This window comes from Tachyglossus aculeatus, chromosome 21 (genome assembly GCF_015852505.1).
Source record: "Tachyglossus aculeatus isolate mTacAcu1 chromosome 21, mTacAcu1.pri, whole genome shotgun sequence".
Classification (NCBI taxonomy): domain Eukaryota; kingdom Metazoa; phylum Chordata; class Mammalia; order Monotremata; family Tachyglossidae; genus Tachyglossus; species Tachyglossus aculeatus.
In genome coordinates this window covers 9096412-9119375 of record NC_052086.1, presented here as the reverse complement: position 1 = coordinate 9119375, position 22964 = coordinate 9096412, and the positions used below count along the sequence as shown (strand labels likewise).

General features: G+C 46.8%; 1 protein-coding gene across 1 annotated transcript in view; it reads right to left on the bottom strand.

Annotated features, from left to right (window-relative positions):
• The window catches only part of CABIN1 (calcineurin binding protein 1), a 192802-nt gene that overhangs the window by 48801 nt on the left and 121037 nt on the right, over window positions 1-22964 (bottom strand). The window contains exon 29 of the mRNA XM_038762494.1: window positions 1263-1426. Coding sequence (XP_038618422.1) covers window positions 1263-1426 — 164 coding nt within the window. The remainder of the gene's footprint in view (window positions 1-1262; window positions 1427-22964) is intronic.

Here is a 22964-nt window from a genome sequence, read left to right as displayed (position 1 = left end):
CTACCACAATGGAAGAAAATACGCATTATATTCCGCTTAAAAGAAAGAACTGGAAGAGGAAATTTCTCCTCGGCAACAAAGCCCGGCCATTAAATCTACGGAAAAAGGGGCCCTGTGTGGTAATTAATACAGACAGGAAAAGCTGCTGGGGCCTTAGAAGACTGGTAGTGATGGCCCTACCCCGCCTGAACCCCCAAACTGCCTCTGCCTGTCTCTTTCTGGTGAAAATCTATTTGACTTGGGAGGCCTCCAACCGTGGACTGCAAATACTAGTTGCTTCAAGTCTGGCTAAAGGATAAAAGGGGGAGTTTCCATCTTAAAAACAAAAGGATTACCCCCTCAAGATGGTCACCCCATGGCCTGAACTGGACTAAGTGAGGGTGCTGAGGAGGCTGTCCCCGCCTTGAACATTGAGGCTCCCTGGGCGAAGGCTAGAAAGAAGACAGCTCTGGCCTGGAATGCCTTCCCTCCTCATATCTGACAATGACTCTCTCCCCCTTCAGAGCCTTATTGAAGGCACATCTCCTCCTCCTCCTCTAAGCCCTCCTTTCCTCTTCTTTCACTCCCTTCTGCGTCCCTTTATTCATCCCCCCTCCCAGTCCCACAGAACTTACATCCATATCTGTAATTTACTTATTTCTATTAGTGCCTATTTCCCCCTCTAGACTGTAAGCTCGTTGTGGACAGGGAATGTGTTTATTGTTGTATTGTAATATCCCAAATGCTTAGTACAGTACTTCACACACAGTAACCACTCAATAAATGCGACTGATTAGGAAGTACTTAATCCCATCATTACCATCATTATTAGGAGGAAGAAGAATACACAGTCGCTATCTCACATGGGGCTCACAGGCTAAGGAGGCGGAAGAACAGATAGAGGCCTCTTTTCTGCAGATGAGGAAACCGAAGCCCAGAGAAGTGAAATGACTCACTTAAGGTCATACAGCAGACAAGAGGCAGAGCAGGGATTAGAACCCGGGTCTCCTGTCTCCCAAGCCTGTGCCGTTTCCACTCAGCCACACTGTTGTATTGTACTCTCCCAAAGCGCTTACTACAGTGCATTGCACATAGTATATGCTCAATAAATATGAACGAATGAATAAATAATAAATAATGACGGCATTTATTAAGCGCTTACTATGTGCAAAGCACTGTTCTAAGCGCTGAATGAACGCAGCTAAGGATCCGCTTAGCTTTCCTCAGAGGTGACGGACAATTTGCCCTCCGCCCCCACTCTCCAAGAAGTCGGGTGGCCTCACTTTCCCTGGTCTGGGGTCCTCTGCAGCATAGACGACACTTTCAAGAGTGTGTTATAGTCCTTGAGCTGAGCAAGCACTTTCAGCAGCAGCACGATGGAGCGGTTCATGTGAGATGCAAAACTGCCCGGCCGGTCAATCTCGTCCACGGGGATACGCCAGATTCCCTGCCAAAAACCATGCAGAGAGAGAGAGAGAGAGAGAGAGAGAGAGAGAGAGAGACAGAGAGAGAGAGAGACAGAGAGAGACAGAGAGAGAGAGAGAGAGAGAGACAGAGAGAGAGAGAGAGAGAAAGAAAACATTAGTCTCCCGGGGGCGCGGGGTTGGCTGAAAGACAAAAAACAGAGGAGGCATCAAAGATTCATCAACCCTGTGGCGTGCCTCTGGATTCCATAAGGATGATAATAATAATAATAATGGCATTCATTAAGCGCTTACTATGTGCAAAGCACTGTTCCAAGGTGATCAGGTTGTCCCATGGGGGGCTCACAGTCTTAATCCCCATTTTACAGATGAGGTAACTGAGGCACAGAGAAGTTAAGTGACACAGCTGACGATTGGCAGAGCCGGGATTAGGACCCATGACCTCTGACTCCGAAGCCCGGGCTCTTTCCACTGAGCCATGCTGCATACTACAGTGCTGTGCACACAGTAAGCCCTCAATAAATACCACTGATAGACGAACTAACTCTAACCCTAATTTAGAGGGTTATTCAATTTGTTTGTCTTTCAGGAGCTGCGTAAACTGGTGACAGAAACTGAATAGCAAATGTTCACCTCTGCCAAAGGTTTTGGCTCAAATTCAGGACAAAAACTGTAAAAACCAGTCCCTGTGCAAGCTTTACACTAACTGCCAACTTGCTTTTGAAAAAAAAAGTTAGCTTATTACATCACGTTCAAACAGGCAGAATGGAAGTATTAAACTTTCACAGAACTCTTATGAAAACAGGAAAATAGCATAGGCAGAATCAAGGTATTTTACAAAGGTAATTGAAGGACCAGAAGCCCTTCTCTCACAGGTAAATCCGGAACACAAAAACGTGAAAGAAAATACCAGCCCCCAACCCTGGCTACCTAAAGCACAAAATGAAAAATTCAGAGTGAATGTTTGTAATTGTGGAGTAGATTACTTTTTTCAAGTAATAAAATACTAGAAGATAGATGTAAAGCACACACCCTCTCCTTGCCATAGCTATTACCGATTTGATCCCCAGGGCAGGAAGCTGGATAAAATCCCCTTTATCCACCACCACCAAAGTGGAAATTCAATCAGTGGTATTTACTGAGCCCTTATTATGTTCAGAGTCCTGAGTCCAGTACTAAGCGCCTTCGAATGTACAATACAACAGAGAGAGTAGACATGATCCTTGCTCATGACGAGCTTACGGTCTAGAAGGGGAGACTGAATTAGGTACCTCAAACACAAATTGAGTATCTGTTCCCCAAAACTTAATCAATCCATAGTATTTATTGAGAATCTACAGCACATACAGCACTGTACTGAATGCTTGGGCGGGCCCCCCAAAGGCAAAAGACAACTTTCCCGCTTTCAGGGAGTTTACAATCTCCTGGCGGATTTTAGTCTCAAGGGACAGATTCAAATGCTCTCACCAAAGAAGTAGAAACAGAGAAAGTGACAGCTAATCAAGCTAATCAGGTTGGACACAGTCCGTATCCCACGTGGGGCTCACAGACTAAATCCCCATTTTACAGATGAGGGAACTGAGGCCCAGAGACTTGCCCAAGGTCCCACAGCAGACACCATGAGAACCAGGTCCTTCTGGCTTCCAGGCCCATATTCTATCCAGAAGGCAAGCTTCCTCACATAAAGTTGGCAGGTTCAGTATTCATTCATTCATTCAATCGTATTTATTGAGCGCTTACTGAGTGGAGAGCACTGTACTAAGCGCTTGGGAAGTACAGCCAAACACTGTTGCAGCCAGGAAAGTGAAACGAGGAATACAATTTGAAGGCCTCCCTTCACTCCTGATTCTATTTTCCAACTGCAGCATGGCCTAGTGGATAGAGCCCAGGCCTGGGAGTCCGAAGGACCTGGGTTCTAATCCCGGCTCCATCACTTGCCTGCTGTCTGACCTTGGGCAAATCACTTCACTTCTCTGTGCCTCAGTTCCCTCATTTTCAAAATGGGGATTAAGACTGTGAGCCCCTTGTGGGACAGGGACTATGCTGTCCAACCTGTTTAGTGTGTATCTACCCCAGTGCTTAGAACAGTGCTTGGCACATAGTAAGTGCTTAACAAATACCATATATATATTAAAAAAAACCCTGATGAGCTTTTACCTACTCCAGCACTTAGTACAGTGACTGGCACATAGTAAAACAAATACCAAAGAATCCTCCCCCAAAATTGCTGATTATCTTGTATCTACCCCAACGTTTAGTACAGTGCCTGGCATACAGTAAGCACTTAACAATTCCTTAAAAAACATTATGTCCATGCCTTTCTTCCACTTTCGGATCCAGCCTCCTTTCCTGGCCTCTCAATCAATCAATTGTATTGGGTATTTAAGCACTTGGGTGAGGACAATACAATATAATTAGCAGACCAGTTCCCCACCAATAATGATCTTACAGTCTACAAGGAAGAGAAGAGGGATATGGACAATTCAGATTTCCACCCTACGTCTGTTCATTTTACCACAGCCTTGTCATGAAAATGAAAAAAATCCCCAAATAATAATAATAATGGCATTTGTTAAGCACTTACTATGTGCAAAGCACTGTTCTAAGCGCTGGGGGGATACAAGGTGATCAGGTTGTCCCACGTGGGGCTCACACTTTCAATCCCCATTTTACAGATGAGGCAATTGAGGCTCAGAGAAGTTAAGTGACTTGCCCAAAGTCACACAGCAGACATGTGGCGGAGACGGGATTCAAACCCATGACCTCTGACTCCAAAGCCCGGGCTCTTTCCACTGAGCCACGTGGCTTCCCAAATCATATCTTTTCCTCCAAAACTCTACTCGGTCTGGCCACAGGAGATTTCCATTGTGGCCTTTATGACCTACATAATGTTCATTGACTGTAAGCCTCTCGAGAGACAGGGTCCTTGTCTAATTCCCCCCTGTTTACTCTTTCCTAGTGCTTATTACAATGCTCTGCATCTAGGATGCGCTTAGTAGTAATACATAGTAATTCTACTATGGCACAGAGAAAGAAAAGTTCGGGCTTCAGGAAGGTGTGGGAAGGGGAGAAAGGATAGAAAGGAGGCACATTTACCCAATTCAAGGAGTTAAAAAAAAAGTGGGGGGGGGGAGAAGGACTAGTTTAGAGAAACACCTGAAGAAATAACAGCTAATAGTAAAAACCAGCAAACATCTTCTTCTCATGGAAGTTTGTTTGGTATAGCTTTCTCTTGCATATGTTTTGCTTATTTACCTACATTTTTTAAAATGGTATTTGTTAAGTGCTTATTATGTGCCAGACACTGTTCTAAGCACTGGGGTAGGTACAAGCTAATGGGGTTGGACACAATCCCTGCCTCACATGGGGCTCCCAGTCTTAAACCCCATTTTACAGATGAGGTAACTGAAGTTCAGAGAAGTGAAGTGACTTGCCCAAGGTCACACGGCAGGCAGGTAGTGAGGCTGGAATCAGAACCCAGGTCCTTCTGACATCCGGGCCCATGCTCTCTCCACTAGGCCAAACTGCTTCTCTAGGCCACGCTGTTATTTCATGCCTATTAATATTACTTATAATGGCATTTATTAAGCATTTACTATATGCTGAGTACCGTGCTATGGGCTGGGGTGGATACCACTCAATCAGATCAGACACAGACCCATCCCACATAGGGCTCACGGCCTAATTCAGAGAACCAACAGGACCATTTTACAGAAATGGAAACTAAGGCATAGAGAAGTTAAGTGACTTGTCCACAGTCAAGTGGAGGATACGGGATTAGAACCCAAGTCCTCGGGCTCCCAGTTCGGTGCTCTTTCCACCAGGCCCCGCTGCCCATTCAGTTCACTCAGGAAATTCTCTGCATTTCATTTTAGAAAGGCATATAGAACCTTAAAGAATCCAATGCACTGAAGAGAGCAGAGAAACTAAACACCCACAGACAGACTGCATTATTTCTTGGCCCAGGAGCAGATCAGGATGAATTATGAAATGAGCCGGATGCATTATTTCCCTTCCTCCTCCAACAGACCGGTTCCGCGTGTTCAGTACCAGTGATTCTAACCCAACAATGCAAACAAGATGAGAGATAAATGAACTCTCCGATGCAATCACCCTGTTTGCCTTTGTCAAGATAAACATGGGGCTTCCCTCATGTGCCCGGCTTGAAATCCAACAGGTCTATTCTAATAATAAGAGCTCCTCCAGTCCCGAATGGACCCCATCCTGCGAGGGATCTGTCGATTTGTACACCTGCCCAGTCCTCCCTCTTATTTTTTTTATGGTATTTGTTAAGCACTTACTATGTGTCAGGCACTATTCTAAGCGCTGGGGTAGGGACAAGCTAATCAGGTTGGACACAGTCCCTGTCCCACATGGGGCTCATAGTCTTCATCCCCACACTACAGTTGAGGTAACTGAGGCCCAGAAGTTAAGTGACTTGCCCAACATCACACACAGCAGGTATGTGGCAAAGCCGGGATTAGAACCCAGGTCCTTCTGACTCCCAGGTGCTTGCTTTATCCACTAAGCCACGTCTGCTGGGGGATCCTGGGCAAGTCACTTCACTTCTCCATAACTCAGTTTCCTCATCTGTAAAGTGAGGACTCAATACCAATTCTCCCTCCCCCTCATTAAACTGAGTCCCAAGTAGGGCAGGGTCTGTGTCTACTTGATTATCCTGAATCTACCCGAGCGCTTAGCATACAGTAAGCATTTAAATACCAATGATTACTATTATTAAAATTGATCAATCAATCAATCAATGGTATTGAGTAGGCGCTTGAGAGAGAAGAAGCGTTGCTTAGTGGAAAGAGCACGGGCTTGGGAGTCAGAGGTCGTGGGTTCTAAAACCGACTCCACCACTTATCAGCTGTGTGACTTTGGACAAGTCACTTAACTTCTCTGGGCCTCAGTTACCTCATCTGTAAAATGGGGATCAAGACTGTGAGCCTCAAGTGGGACAACCTAATAACCTTGTATCTATCCCAGCGCTTAGAACAGTGCTAGGCACATAGTAAGCGCTTGACAAATACCAACATTATTATTATTATTATTATTATTACAAAGAGAGCTGGCTACTATGATCCCTACTCTCAAGGAGCTTTTAATCTAGAGGTGATAAAGTAATTTAGATTTCTCTGCTAATAATAATAATGATGATGATGATGATGATAATAATGGTACTTGTTAAGCACTATGTGCCAAGCATTATAGTAAGCGCTGGGGTAGATGCAAGTCAATCAGGTTGGACACAGTCCCTGTCTCCCACGGGGCTCATGCTCTCTGTGACCTTGGGACAGTCACTTCACTTTTCTGTGCTTCAGTTCTCCCATCTGCAAAATGGGGATTTAATCCTTATCCAACTCTCCTCCTTAGACGGTGAGCCCTGTGTGGATCTGATTACCTTGTGTCTACTCCAGTGCTTAGTACAGCACACACAATAAGAGCTTAGCAAGTACCACAATTACAATAATAATAATAATAATAATGATGACATTTGTTAAGCACTTACAATGTGCAAAGCACCGTTCTAAGCGCTGGGAAGGATATAAGGTGATCAGGTTGTCCCACGTGGGACTCACAGTCTTAATCCCCATTTTACAGATGAGGTAACAGGCACAGAGAAGTTAAGTGACTTACCCAAAGTCACACAGCTGACAATTGGCAGAGGCAGGATTTGAACCCATGACCTCTGACTTCCAAGCCCGTGCTCTTTCCACTGAGCCAAGCTGTTTCTCCTATATTCTCTTCTATTATAATTTCAAGATATTGGCCCAGAAACTGGACAGAGCAGGAAGGTGGGAGAGCTTGATTGCCATCTGTGGCTGCCAAGCCAAAGGGTGGAAATGTCATGAATAATAATAAAAATAATAATTGTGGTATTTGTTAAGCACTTACTATTTGCCAGGCACTGTTCTAAACGTTGGGGTATATACAAGCTAATCATGATGGACCCAGTCCCTGTTCGACATGGGGCTCACAGTCTCAATCCCCATTTTCCAGATGAGGGAACTAAAGTCCAGAGAAGTGAAATGATTTGCTCAAGGTCACTAGGCCATGTGCTCCCACCATCCCCCATAATACAGTTGAACAGTGCTCGGTCAGTAGTTTGTGCCAGGCCTGGCTCTGCTACCATTCGACATCTCGGTTCATTATTTGAAATAGTGATCCAGCATATACTGAACAGCGCTTACTACATCAAGCATTGTCTAAGCACCAGGGCACATACAAGTCAATCAGGTTGGACACAATCCCCGTCCCTTACGCGGCAGTCTACGCGGAGGGAAAATGCCTGTTTTACAGTTGAGGAAACTGAGCCGCCAAGAAGTGAAGTGACTTTGCCAGGGTTACACAGCAGGCAAGTGGAGGAGCCAGAATTAGAACCCAGATCCTCTGATTCACTCCTAGGCCTGGGCTTTTTTTTTCCCACTAGGCCACGCTGCTTCCGGGGGGGGTTCTTAGACTTGATCCTAGTTAGAACCCCAAAGTGGCAGAGTCGGTACTCCCAGGCCCCAAGGGGTCGACTTGGCACAAGGCCACTGCTTTCTATTATTGTTAGGTTATTTGAAATTGTGCCACCATTGATGTGGGCATTCAGAATGAAGGTGAGCCCTGTGGTTCACCAGAAAACAGCAGGTCTGTGGGCGGGAGGGGGATTCTGAAGCCCAGCGCCAAGTCCGTACAAACAATCCAACAAAGTCCAATTGCCATGTGATTGCCCTGAGCAGGCAGGCTCTGCCCTCCCCTTAAAAGAGTAGAATTTGCTTAGGATTTCAGTTGGATTTAAGGAGACTTTCTGTGGCATTAATTCCAGCCTGCTAGGTGCCAACTCCCTCCCCTTCTCCCCCTCAGATCCTCCCTAATAGGAAGAGAATCTTGAAGAAGACCAGTTCTAATGGATCCTGGGGTCACGCTGCCCATCCCAACACCGCAACGAAGCTGAGATGCAGCGTGGCCTAATGGTTAGAGCCCGGGCCTGGGAATCAGAAGGACTTGGGTTCCAATCGTGGCTCCGCCGCTTGTCTGCTGTGTGGCTTTGAGAGAGTCGCTTCGCTTTTCCGTGCCTCAGTTCCCTCGTCTGTAAAATGGGGAGGAGGACTGTGAGCCCCATGTGGGACAGGGACTGTGTCCAACGTGATAGGCTTGTATCTATCCCAGCGCTTAAGAGAGTGCCTGACACAAAGAGAAGCAGCATGGCTCAGTGGAAAGAGCACGGGCTTTGGAGTCAGAGGTCATGGGTTCGAATCCCCGCTCTGTCACATGTCTGCTGTGTGACCTTGGGCAAGTCACTTAACTTCTCTGAGCTTCTGTTGCCTCATCTGTAGAATGGGGATTAAGACTGTGAGCCCCACGTGGGACAACCTGATCACCTTGTATCCCCCCAGCGCTTTGCACATAGTAAGCGCTTAACATATGCCATTATTATTATTATTATTATAGTAAGTGCTTAACGGATACCATAAAAAAAGACAACCTGGAGCTACTTGTGTACGCACAGACGCCACACTTCCTGTGATGCCTTTGAAGCAGTCCTTGTAGCCGGAAAGCTTGTGATGGGCTTGTTCGTGAGATGCACTGCTGCTGTTACACTTCCTCCTGGCCTGATCACATTCATCCATTCAGTTTATTGAGCACTTACTGTGTGCAAAGCACAGCACTAGGTGCTTGGAAAAGAACAACGCAACAATAGACACATTCTCTGCCCACAACTAGCTCACGGTCTAGAGGGGGAGACAGACATTGATATGGATACAAATAAGTAAATTACAGTTATGCACATGGTCACAGGTCAACGTTCATAGGATGGGAAAGCAGCAGGACCCAGGTGAAAGGGCACAGGGCGGGAGTCGGGAGAACTGAGCTCTACTTCCAACCATCCCAGGCCTGCTGTGTGACCTTGGGCAAGTCACTTCCCTTCTCTGTGCCTCAGTTACCTCATCCTTAAAATGGGGATGGAGACTGTGAGCCCCATGTGGGACAGAGACTGCGTCCAATCTGATTTGCTTGTGTCCACTCCAACGCCTAGTACAGTGCCTGGCACATAGTAAGCACTTAACAAATACCTTTACAATTATTATTATTTTATCGTACCTACCCCAGGAGTTGGAGGTTCTAACTGGACACCAACAATTTCTGGTGCCTTGTGGGGACTCGGTGTCCATCCACCTGCTTGCCCACAGTACTGGTATACCTCCACCAAAACAGCCTATATTAATGAGACAATTTCCTTTCAGAGCTGAAATAACCGCGTCAAAACTCCTGGATTCCACATCATGGGGGCTCTTTAAACAACGACTAAAAAAGGACGAAAACGTGAATTCTCACCTGTTTGGCTAAAATGCTGATCCCCTTTGCTTTTGTTCCGATGCATGGGGTATTTAAGTGCTTACTATGTGTCAAGCACTGTACTAAGCACTGGGGTAAATACAAGGTAAAGGACGGGCCCAGGCTCTGTCCCAAAGGGGCCTCATGGTCTAAAGAGGAGGGCATCTTCTAATCAATCAATCAATCAATCAATCAATCATATTTATTGAGTGCTTACTGTGTGCAGAGCACTGTACTAAGCGCTTGGGAAGTACAAGTTGGCAACATATAGAGACGGTTCCTACCCAACAATGGGCTCACAGTCTACAAGGGGGAGATAGAGAACAAAACAAAACATATTAACAAAATAAAATAAATAGAATAGATATGAACAAGTACAATAGAGTAATAAATACGTACAAACATATATACATATATACAGGTGCTGTGGGGAAGGGAAGGAGGTAAGGCGGGGGGGTGGAGAGGGGGAGGAGGGGGAGAGGAAGGAGGGGACTCAGTCTGGGAAGGCCTCCTGGAGGAGGTGAGCTCTCAGTAGGGCCTGGAAGGGAGGAAGAGAGCTAGCTTGGCGGATGTGGGAAGGGAGGGCATTCCAGGCCCGGGGGATGATGTGGGCCAGGGGTCGACAGCGGGACAGGTGAGAACGAGGCACGGTGAGGAGATTAGCGACAGAGGAGCGGAGGGTGCAGTCTGGGCTGGAGAAGGAGAGAAGGGAGGTGAGGTAGGAGGGGGCGAGGTGATGGACAGCCTTGAAGCCCAGGGTGAGGAGTTTCTGCCTGATGCGCAGGTTGATTGGTAGCCACTGGAGATTTCTGGGGAGGGGAGTAACATGCCCAGAGCGTTTCTGGACAAAGACAGTCCGGGCAGCGGCGTGAAGTATGGATTGAAGTGGGGAGAGACAAGAGGATGGGAGATCGGAGAGGAGGCTGATACAGTAGTCCAGACGGGATACGATGAGAGCTTGAACGAGCAGGGTAGCGGTTTGGATGGAGCGGAAAGGGCGGATCTTGGCAATGTTGTGGAGCTGAGACCGGCAGGTTTTGGTGATGGCTTGGAAGTGAGGGGTGAATGAGAGAGCGGAGTCGAGGTTGCGGGCTTGTGAGACGGGAAGGATGGTAGTGCAACCTCGTTGTGGGTGGGGAACTCTGTTATTCTGTTACATTGTATTCTCCCAAACACTTAGTACAGTGCTCAATAAATACAACTGATTGATTTAATGATAACAGAGATTTCATCCCCATTTTACAGATGAGGAAAGTGCAGCACAGAGACGTTAAATATCTTATTCAAAGTCACACACGAGGCAAGTGGCAGAGGCGGAATTAAGAACCCAGGTCCTCTGACTCTCGGCCCACGGTCTTTCCCCGAGGCCATGTATTACTAAACTTTATTTGGGTGTTTTTAGTTATTTTCATTCATTTCAAATTTCTAATAAAGTCCTTGATCCCCTCTCTTCATATTTTTCCCCCCTCTTCGTCCCCACCTTTTCCCCAGCCATGCCATTTTAGATTCTCCTCCTCACACCATCCAGTCCTCGTTTCACTGTTTCCCTGCACAGCAAAATACCAAGAAAGCAGGGCGTGTGGCAGAGCTGAAGAAAAGCTGTGATACTTGTCCTCTAAATATTCAGTCTGCCCCACTGCATTCCGACTGGCTGCACAAAAGCCAAGTCTCTCATTTCTCATTTTTTTCCTTTCTTTTCATATTTGTTGAGTGCTCACTCTGTGCCAGACACTGCACTAAGCGCTAGGGTAGACAGAAGTTAATCAGGTTGGACACAGTCCATCTCCCGCAAGGGGCTCATGGTCGTAATCCTCACTTTACAGATGAGAGAACTGAGGCACAGAGAACTGAAGCGACTTGCCCAAGGTTATACAGCGGATGAGTGGCGGAGCTGGAATTAGAACTCAGGTCCCTCTGACTTCCAGCACTGTGCTCTATCCACTAGGCCACGCTGCTTCTCAGAGCAGCGTTACTTTGGGGAAAATCTGCTCGCTTTTCTGTGGCAACTAGAAAATATTGCCTGATTTCACATAGTCTTGATCTTCATATAGGACACACTGGTGTAAACTGGCACATTTCAGCGGTCAGGAAACGGGGAGATTCATTCATTCAATCATATTTATTGAGTGCTTACTGTGTGCAGAGCACTGTAGTAAGCGCTTGGGAAGTACAAGTTGATAACATATAGAGACGGTCCCTACCCAACAACGGGCTCACAGTCTACAAGGGGGGAGACAGACAAGAAAACAAATCATGTAGACAGGTGTCAAAATCGTCAGAACAAATAGAATTAAAGCTATGTGCACATCATTAACAAAATAAATAGTAAATATGTACAAGTAATAAATAGAGCAATAAATCTGTGCAAACATATATACAGGTGCTGTGGGGAGGGGAAGGAGGTAGGGTAGGGGGATGGGGAGGAGGAGAGGAAAAAGGGGGCTCAGTTTGGGAAGGCCTCCTAGAGGAGGTGAGCTCTCAGGAGTGCTTTGAAGGGGGGAAGAGAGCTAGCTTGGCAGATGTGTGGAGGGAGGACATTCCAGGCCAGGGGAAGGATGTGGGCTGGGGGTGCTTGGGGGGGTCACGTATGAAATCCCTTTCTCCTTTACTAGTAAGGGGGCACAAACAACTCGCTGACCTGTGCACAAAGTTGACCATTTACACATTTGGGAAGGAGCAAAGATCTGGTCTTGGAGAAGAAGTCTCTTCCCCTTCATATCTTCACATCCCTTCACACAGTAAGCGCTCAATAAATACAACTGAATGACTATCTGGCAGACCACCACGCTCTCCTTCTTCAGAGCCCTACTAAAATCACAACTGCTCCAAGAAGCCTTACCGAAGTAACCTTCCATTTCCCCACCCTAATCGCATCACTGATGCATCACCACCTACTCCCGGCCCTCCAACATCTATGCCAATATCTTTAGACTTTGCCGCTTCCCCAAGTGGGAATTTATTTTAACGTCTGTCTCCCCCACTAGACCGTTAAGCTCCATGAGGTAGGGAATTGTGACCAACAACTCTTTAGTAGTGCTCTCTCTCAAGCACTTAGTGCAGTGCTCTGCATGTAGAAGTACTCAATGAATACTACTGATCGACTGATTGATGAACAGGCAGGTATGGCTCTAACGATTGCAACTCAAGGAGAATAAGAAACTGGGAAAGTTTCATATCTTGGCCTGCCTCCAGATCTCCCTTTTTAAAAATGCTATTTGTTAAGCTCTTACTATGTGCCAGGCACTGTATTAAGTGCTGGGATAGATAGAGCTAATCAAGTTCGACAGAGTCCATGTCCCATATGGGGCTCACAGTCTTAATCCCCAATTTATAGATGAGGTAATTGAGGCCCAGAGAAGTGGAGTGACTTGCCCAAGGTCACAGAGCAGACGAGTGGCAGAGCCGGTATTAATAATAATAATAATAATAATAATTTTGGTATTTGTTAAGTGCTTACTATGTGCAAAGCACTGTTCTAAGTGCCGGGGGGGATACAAGGTGATCGGGTTGTCCCATGTGGGGCTCACAATCTTTATCCCCATTTTACAGATGAAGTAACTGAGGCCCAGAGAAGTTAAGTGACTTGCCCAAAGTCACACAGCTGACGAGCGGTAGAGCTGGAATTTGAACCCATGACCTCTGACTCCCAAGCCCGTGCTCTTTCCATTGAGCCACACTGCTTCTCTTCTCTGTATTAGAACCCATGTCCTCTGGCTCCCAGCCCCCAGCTCCTTCCACTAATAATAACAACAATAACAATAACGATATTTTTTTAAGCACTTATGATAATGAGGTCGGACACAGACCCTATCCCACACAGAGCTCGCAATCTAAGTAGGAGGGGGAACAGGGACTGAATCCCCACTTGACAGAGAAGTGAAGTGACTTGCCCAAGGTCACAGAGCCGACGACGGGCAGAGCCGGGATTAGAACCCAGGTCCCCGGCCCGGGCTCTACAGACCACACCGCTTCCACGCCTGATTTCAGCTTCGCCATAGGGGGCCTGCTTCTTCCTGGTACGTCACCAGATTGGCTTTAGGCAATTAAGTCCACAGCCAAGTGAATTCTACGCAATATTTCGGGTGCTCACACGAGAGTGATCCCAGAGGGGAAGAAGATGAAAGAGCCCTCTCTAAGCGATGATCCCAAACCTACCTGGTTAATGAGGAGCTGAGCTGGGAGTTGGAGCGGGCTGACGGGCAGCGCAAATGGCACTGGGCTGGCGGCTCTTTGCCAAGGAGGCTTTTTGGTCTGTCGGCCCGTCCGGAGGAGCTGAGGTTTTCGCGCACCCGGCATCAGACCGCTGGAGGGGTTTTTTGGAACTCAGAAGCTTCCGACCTCCAGTTTGATTTCACCAGGGTGGCAGCGGAGCGAGAAAAATCTGCTCTCTGCTGGGGAGGCTCGGCTAACGGCTTCCTGAGCGGAGGGGGAGGGGACACTGCAGCTCGGAGCCGTTCGAAAACCAGGCCCGGGAGCAAATGAAGAAAAAGAAAAGTCACTCTGGGTGATGCGGGGGGGAGTTTCACTGACGCTCGAGTACAGATAGAGGAGCGGAGAAAGGAGGGAAAACCCTAAACCGTTAAAAATGCGCCACGGTGAAACACAAAAGGAGAATCGGCTTTCCCCTGCGAGTGTGAAAAATGAAACTCAATACTGGAAACATATCAGGGGGGTATTTTTCATGATGAGATTTATGCAACTCTTACTATATACCTAAGCCCAGAAAGCTGGCCCAAATGTGATACAATCGCCAACCCACAATCCGAGAGGGAGGAAGGGGCAGGTATTATTATCCCCATTTTCCAGCGCTTAGAACAGTGCTTTGCACCTAGTAAGCACTTAGTAAATGCCATCATCATTATTATTATTATTACAGAGGAGAAAACTGGGGCCAAGAGAGGGTAAGTGGCTAAAACCCACCCTATCCTCTCCATCGAAACTGCTGCCATGTTAATCCAATTTCCTGTACCACCTTAATTACTGCATCAGCCTCCTTGCTGACCTCCCTGCCTCCTGTCTCTCCCCACTCATTCATTCATTCAATCGTATTTATTGAGCGCTTACTGTGTGCAGAGCACTGTACTAAGCTCTTGGGAAGTACAACTTGGCAACATACTTCATTCCGCTGCTAGGACCAATTTTCTACAGAATCGTTAAGGCCACGTTTCCCCAATCCTCAAGAAATTCCAGTGATTGCACATCCACCTTCGCATTCGTGCATTCATTCAATCATATTTATTGAGCGGTTACTGTGTGCAGAGCACTGTACTAAGTGCTTGGGAAGTACAAGTCGGCAACATATAGAGACGGTCCCTACCCAACAACGGGCTCACAGTCTAGAAGGGGGAGACAGACAACAAAACAAACAGAAACTCCTCACCACTAGCTTTAAAGCAGTCAATCATCTTGACTTCTCCTCTCTCTCCTCGCTACTCTCCTACTTTGGCCCAGCCTGCGAACTTCACTCCTCTAACGCTAACCTTCTCACTGTACCTCACTCTCATCTATCTCACCGCCAACCTCTCACCTCACATTCTGCCTCTGGACTGGAACGCTCTCCCTCCTCATATCTGACAGACAATGACTCGCCCCCCAGCCTGTTTCAAAGGCTTATTGAAGGTATATCTCCTCCAACAAGCCTTTCCTAACTAAGCCCTCCTTTCCTCTTCTCCCACTACCTTCTGCGTGGCTCTGACTTGCTCCCTTTTTTCATCCCCGCTCCCAGCCCCACAGGCCTTATGTTCATATTTGTCATTTCTTTATATAAATATCTGTCTCCCCCTTTAGACTGTCAGCTCCTTCTGGGCAGGGAATGAGACTGGAGGACAATCCCGTCAGTCATAAAGGTAGTAGAATGTGAACACTGACTGGGACGGCATAAGTAGAAAAATGAAAACAGCTCAAGTCCAGAAATTCAGCCTTGTAAACAGGCCCCAGATATTAACTGCCTAGTGAAAATTGCTCGCCTCCAAAATCATCAGAGCCCACTGCTGGGGTAGTAAACCACACTAGTAAGTCAATTCCAAGTGCAAAGTGGGGTTCAGCCTGGACTCAGATGGGAATTTACCAATTCTATGGGACAGTTCTCTCCTGAGCGCTTAGTACAGTGCTGGGCAAACAATACTGTTGAATGATTGATTGCATTTAGAGTGTCAATCCAGTGGACCGGACTGCCAAAGAGTCCACAGCCGTCCACTCCATCCTAAGACCAACGGGATACTCTGACATGTCCATACTCTAGGCTGTAAGCTCGTTGCGGGAAGGGAATGTGTCCATTCTACCGTGCTTTGCACATAGTAAGCGCTCAATAAATACGACAATGACTGAACCCTCAAGATGACTGAACTGCCGTGGTTGTCATCATTAACTTCTCTGTGCCTCAGTTCCCTCATCTGGAAAGTGGAGATGAAGAATGTGAGCCCCACGTGGGACAGGGGTTGTGTCCAACCTGAATAACTTGTATCTACTCCGGTGTTTAGAACAGTGCTTGGAACATAGTAAGCGCTTAACAACTACCATAATTATTATTATCATCTCTTTCAGCTTCCCAGGGCTGCTTGCTCCAGTTTGGGACCTAACAATGGTATTTATGGAGCGCTTCCTGAATGCAGAGCTCTTTACCAAGTGCTCAGGAGATCCAGTACAACAGAGCGGGTAATAATAATAATCATAATAATGATGATAATAATAATATCAATGGTATTTGTTAAGTGCTCACTATGTGCCAAGCCCTGTTCTAAGCGCTGGGGAGGCTACAAGGTAATCAGGCTGTCCCACATGGGGCTCACAGTCTTAATTCCCATTTTACAGGTCAGGGAACTGAGGCACAGAGAAGTGCAGTGACTCACCCAAAGTCACACAGCTGACAAGTGGGGGAGCCGGGATTAGAACCCACAACCTCTAACTCCCAAGCCCGTGTTCTTGCCACTAGGCTATGCTGCTTCTCATAATAATTATGGTATTTGTTAAGCGCTCACTATGTGCCAGGCACTGTTCTAAAGCGCTGGGATAGAAGATAATTGGGTTGGATACAGTCCCTGTCCCACGTGGGGCTCACAGTCTCAACCCCCATTTTACAGACGAGGGAACTGAGGCCCAGAGAAGTGAAGCGACTTGCCCTTCTAGGGCTTAGAACAGTGCTTGGCGTAAAGTAAGCACTTAACGAATGCCATCATTATTATTAAGCTCACCCAACAGACAAGTGGAGGAGCCAGGATTAGAACCCAGGCCCGTGCTCTATCCGCTAGGCCAGGGTAGACACACTCCCTGCCCAAATGGAGCTTACTTGACTTCTACACGCTTCCGACAGCTCTCCATCAATGTAAATAGCTGCGACAGGCATAGATTCCCATCAACGTCAACCACGCTAACAGGTGCACCCACGTTTCCAAGTGGGGGAGGGAGGGAAGGAAGGAAGGAAGGAAAGAAGGAAGGAAGGAAAGGAGCCTGGCTGGATCCAGCAACGAGAACCCTAGAGCGGGTTTGCGAAGCTTGGCTCTGCCTCCCCGCGTTTCCTCAGCGGGGCTGAGCCGCTCGCTTCCTGATAACCCGCTGGCCTGGAAAACGGCACTAGGGCTTCCTATCGAGTGATAAATCAATCGGCTGATGGAATCACAGGAGAGGACGGGTTCCAGTTACTGAAGCCAGCGAGCCCGGGATGCAGGGGGGTCTAATAAGATTCTCTAAAGGCAACCAGCTGAACTACAAAGAGTCATCTGAACAGGAAGTGTGGGTGCGGGTGTGTATATCTGTGGACCACTCCCACAGTCTAGTTCCCTATTAACGTGGTATTGCAGGGAAGAAGGCCAAACAGACCCGACGGGAAAAACCTTTAGGATCGCAGACCGTGTTTGCATGGTGATGGCGTGGATTTTTGTGGGGGATAAGGCCTGTGTCCCATATCTACCCTGGTGCTTAGAACAGGGCTTGACATGTTGTTCTCGCTTAAATACCGTACCAAAAAACAAACCACAAAAACAAACTTGGAAGTAAGGAGAAGGCTGCACAGGGGCAGTCTTTTTGCTGGTCTTTTCGTTCACTCATTCAATCATATTTATTGAGCGCTTACAGTGTGCAAGGCACCGTACTAAGCAGATTTGAAGGGTGGAAGGTGATTCTTGGGGATTTTTCCCCCCAGAGGCATTGTCTTAGAGGAAAAAGGGGGCAAAAACCATCCAGAAAAATCCATTTTTTATCTCCCCAAAAAGAGAAAAAATTGAAAAGTTGAAAAGTACTACTGGCTCCAGCACCGGGAGCCAGTGACAAATTTGGGTGACAAATTTTCATGGAAGGTACCAACGGGACACACTTCCCCAGCCCCTCGGCAGCCAGAGGTTTTTACATAGACACGTAAGTGCAACAGTTCAAATCATCATTGGCTTCCACTATGGATACTTAATTAAGCCGCAATGACTAGGGAATGAGTTTTCTCCTTTGTGAGCTCAGTAGCAAAACAGCACTAGCCTTAGGGAAAAAGCTCCTCTTGTCTCCCAGCCTCCACTCCATTAAGCGGAAGAAGTGCAATCAGTGGAGTATACTGAGGACTCAGTGTGTGCAGAGCACTGAACTAAGCACTTAACAAATACCATAACTAAGTGTTTGGGAGAATCCAATACAACAGAGTTGGAAGACATGATCCCCGCCCACAAGAAGTTTGCAATCTATAGTCTTACTACAGTTTTTTTTTAATGATATTTATTAAGCGTTCCCTATGTGCCAGGCATTGTACTAACTGCCAGGGTACATATAATAATAATAATAGTAATAATGATGGCATTTATGAAGTGCTTACCATGTGCAAAGCACTGTTCTAAGCCCTGGGAAGGTTACAAGGTGATCAGGTTGTTCCACGGTGGGTTCATAGTCTTAATCCCCATTTTTACAGATGAGGTAACCGAGGCCCAGAGAAGTGACTTGCCCAAAGTCACACAGCTGACAATTGGCGGAGCAGGGATCTGAACCCATGACCTCTGACTCCAAAGCCCGGGCTCTTTCCACTGAGCCACGCTGCTTTTCTACATATGAGATCATCAGGTTGGACGCGTCCCATGTGGGGCTCATGGTCTTAATCCCCATTTTACAGGAGAGGGGACTGAGGCCCAGAGAAGTGAAGTGACTTGCCTGTGGTCACACTGCAGATGAGTGGCCGGGCTGGGAGTAGAACCCAGAGCCTCTGATTCCCAGGTCGGTGCTCTATCCGGTGGGACAACCTGATTACCCCAGTGCTCAGAACAGTGCTTGGCACATAGTAAGCGCTTAACAAATACCATTATTATTATTATTATTATTATTATTTTTATCCAATAGTCTAGGCTGCTTCTAAAGAACTTGATATATACTAAGTGTTTAACAAATACAACAATGATGATGATAATAATGATAATAATTAATAATAATTAGTGCCCAATCCTGACAGGAGGGAGGAATCTCCCCAGAGCCACGAGCTCCTCCAAAGCCTCATTATAGGGACCATCTCTATATGTTGCTCACTGTACTTCCCAAGCACTTAGAACAGTGCTCTGCACACAGTGAGCGCTCAATACATACAACTGAATGAATGAATACAGGGGAGATGTAAACAAGCTCAGAGTTCATCAGAGCACCAGGACATTTCAGTGCCTTCAGGGAATCCACGGATTAGAATAAGCAGGAGGTTAACTAAAAACAATTAAGGGTGAGTAGAGCTACTATTTTCCCCATCTGTAATCTATTTTAATGTCTGCCGTCCCCTGTAGACTGTCAGCTCCTCATGGGCAGGGATCACATCTACCAACTCTGCTGCATCGGACTCTCCCAGGCACTTAGTACAGTGCTCTGTACATAGTAAGCGCCCAATAAATCCGATCGATCGACTGATGGAGAATGGCTGACAGCTGGACAGGACAGAGAAGTGGAAAGAGCCCAGGCCTTAGAGTCCTAATCCTGGCTCTGCCATTTAATAATAATAATAATAATAATAATAATAATAATAATAATAATAATGGCATTTATTAAGTGCTTACTATGTGCAAAGCACTGTTCTAAGCGCTGAGCACTGTTCTAATTTGCCTGCTGGGGGGCCTTGGGCAAGTCACTTAACTTCCCTGGGCCTCAGTTTCCCATCCGTAAAATGAGGATTTAATACCTATCCTTCCTGTTACTTAGACCTTGAGCCCCACGTGTGACAGGAACTGTGTCTGACCTGATTAATTTGTATCTACTCCAGCGCTTAGAACTGTGCTTGATACATAGGAAGTTCTTAGCAAATACCACAATAATAATAATGATAAGTACTTATTGCGGCCAAAGGCTGAGATTGAGATAAGACTTGAAAGAGAGGCAGCAACTGACGACAGGCAACTGTACGCGCCTTCGGAGAGAGTAAGGTCTTACTATCCCCCACACTCAAGCAATCAATGCTATTTATTGAACGCTTACTGTGTGTGGAGCACTGTACTAAGTACTTAGGAGAGTAAGATACAGTTTATTTATTTATATCAATGTCTGTCTCCCCCTCTAGACTGTAAGCTCTTTGTTGGCAGGGAATGTGTCTGTTTATTGTTCTCGTGTCCTCTCCCAGGCGCTAAGTACAGTGCTTTGCACACAGTAAGTGCTCAATAAATACAGTTGAATGAATGAATGAAGAAGCATGGCAAGTGGAAAGTGCGCCGGTCTGGGAGTCGGAGGACCTGAGTTCTAATCCCTGCTCTGCTAATTGCTTGCAGTGTGACCTTGGGCAAGTCACCTAACTTCCCTATGGCTCAGTTCTCCTGTTGTCCCTCCTACTTCAGTGCTTAGAACAGTGCTTTGCACATAGCAAACGCTTAATAAATGCCATCATTATTATTATTATTACTTAGACTGTGAGCCCTGGGCAGGACAGGCACTGTGCCCAACGTAATTCACTCATATCTGCCCCAGCGCTTAGTACAGTGCCAGGCACATAGTAAGTGCTTAACAAGTACCATGAAAAAAACCCAACCAAACAAACAAAAAACAGATTTGGTAGGCATGTTGCCTCCGCACAAGGGGCTCACAGTCTAGAGGGGAAGAGAGAGACATTAATAATAATTATGACAGTATATATATATATATATGAAGCACTTATGGCACTTACTATACTATGTGCCAAGCGCTGTACTAAGTGCTGGGGTGGATACAAGCAAGTCCCTGTCGCATATTCATTCATTCATTCAATCGTATTTATTGAGCGCTTACTGTGTGCAGAGCACTGTACTAATCGCTTGGGAAGTACAAGTCAGCAACATATAGAGACGGTCCCTACCCAGCAATGGGCTCACAGTCTAGAAGGGGGAGAAGGACAACAAAACAAGTAGACAAGTGTCAATACCATCAGAATAAATAGAATTAGAGCTGTATACACAACATTAATAAAATAGAGTAAATATGTACAAATAAAATAAATAGAATAATAAATATGGGGCTCACAGTCTCAATCCCCATTTTAAAGATGCGGTAACTGAGGCCCAAAGAATAATAACTATGGCATTTGTTGAGCGTTTACTGTGTGCCATGCACTGTACTAAGCGCTGGGGTGGATTCAAGCAAATAGGATTGGACATAGTGGGGTGGACAGTCTCAATCCCCATTTTACAGTTGAGGTAACTGCGGCGCAGGGCAGAGAAGTGACTTGCCCAAGGTCACCCAACAGACAAGTGGCAGAGCCGGGATTATAACTCATGACCTCGTTACTCCCAGGCCCATCTCTATCCACTCAGCCATCCCCCGGAGCCAACACAGGCGCTACTCCAAAGTGTCCCAGGGCCAGCCTGACATAACACCTCTTCCTCTCCCATGCTGCCACCCTCTGAGACTCTGATAATAATGATGGCATTTATTAAGCGCTTACTGTGTGCAAAGCACGGTTCTAAGCGCTGGGGAGGTTACAAGGTGATCAGGTTCTCCCACGTGGGGCTCACAGTCTTCAACCTCATTTTACAGATGAGAAGCAGCGTGGCTCAGTGAAAAGAGCACAGGCTTTGGAGTCGGAGGTCATGGGTTCAAATCCCAGCTCTGCCACTTGTCAGCTGTGTGACTTTGGGCAAGGCACTTAACTTCTCTGTGCCTCAGTTACCTCGTATGTAAAATGGGGATTAAGACTGTGAGCTCCTTGTGGGACAACCTGATTGCCTTGTAACCTCCCCAGTGCTAAGAACAGTGCTTTGAACATAGTAGGCGCTTAATAAATATCATTATTATTATTAGGTAACTGAGGCCCAGAGAAGTGAAGTGACTTGCCCAAAGTCACACAGCTGACAAGTGGTGGAGCCGGGATTTGAACCCATGACCTCTGACTCCAAAGCCTGGGCTCTTTCCATTGAGCCGGGCAACTGCACAGCCCCTCTCACCACAAGGTGCGAACTTGGAGACGCCGGCACGTTTCACCACTCGGGCACGCGGGGCCAAGACCCCAGATGACGGAGACCCTCGGCGGACCTATCCTTCCACGCTCGGACGGGGCGATGCTGCCACAGAAGCCCGAGTCGGCAGACGGAATCCAGATCCAAATCCAAATCCCATCCACCTCCACATCAAACAGAAACTTCTCACCACTGGCTTTAAAACACTCAACCCCCTCACTCCCTCCTATCTCACTTCGCTGCTCTCCTACGACAGCCCAGCCCGCACACTTTGCTCCTCCAACGCCAACCTTCTCACTGTACCTCGATCTTGTCTGTCTTGTCGCTGACCCCGGCCCACGTCCTGCCTATGGCCTGAAACGCCTTCCCTCCTCATATCCAACAGAAAATGACTCTTCCCACTGTCAAAGCCTTATTGAAGGCCCACCTCCCACTAAGCCCTACCTATCCTCTTCTCCCACTCATTTCTGCGCTGCCCTTACTCCCTCTGCTTGTCCCCCATCCCAGCCCCACAGCGCTCATGTCCATATCTGTAATTTACTCATATTAATGTCTGTCTCCCCCGCTAGACTGTAAACTTGTTGTGGGCAGGGAATGTGTCTACTGTTAGATTGTAGTCTCCCGAGAACTTAGTACAGTGCAGTAAGCGCTCAATAAATATGATTGAATGAATGAATGAAATGAAATGAATGAAATAATAATAGTAATAATGATGGTATTTGTTAAGCGCTATGTGCAAAGCACTGTTCTAAGCTCTGGGGAGGTTACAAGGCGATCAGGTTGTCCCACGGGGGGCTCATAGTTTTAATCCCCAATTTACAGATGAGGTAACTGAGGCACAGAGAAGTTAAGTGACTTGCCCAAACAGTCACATAGC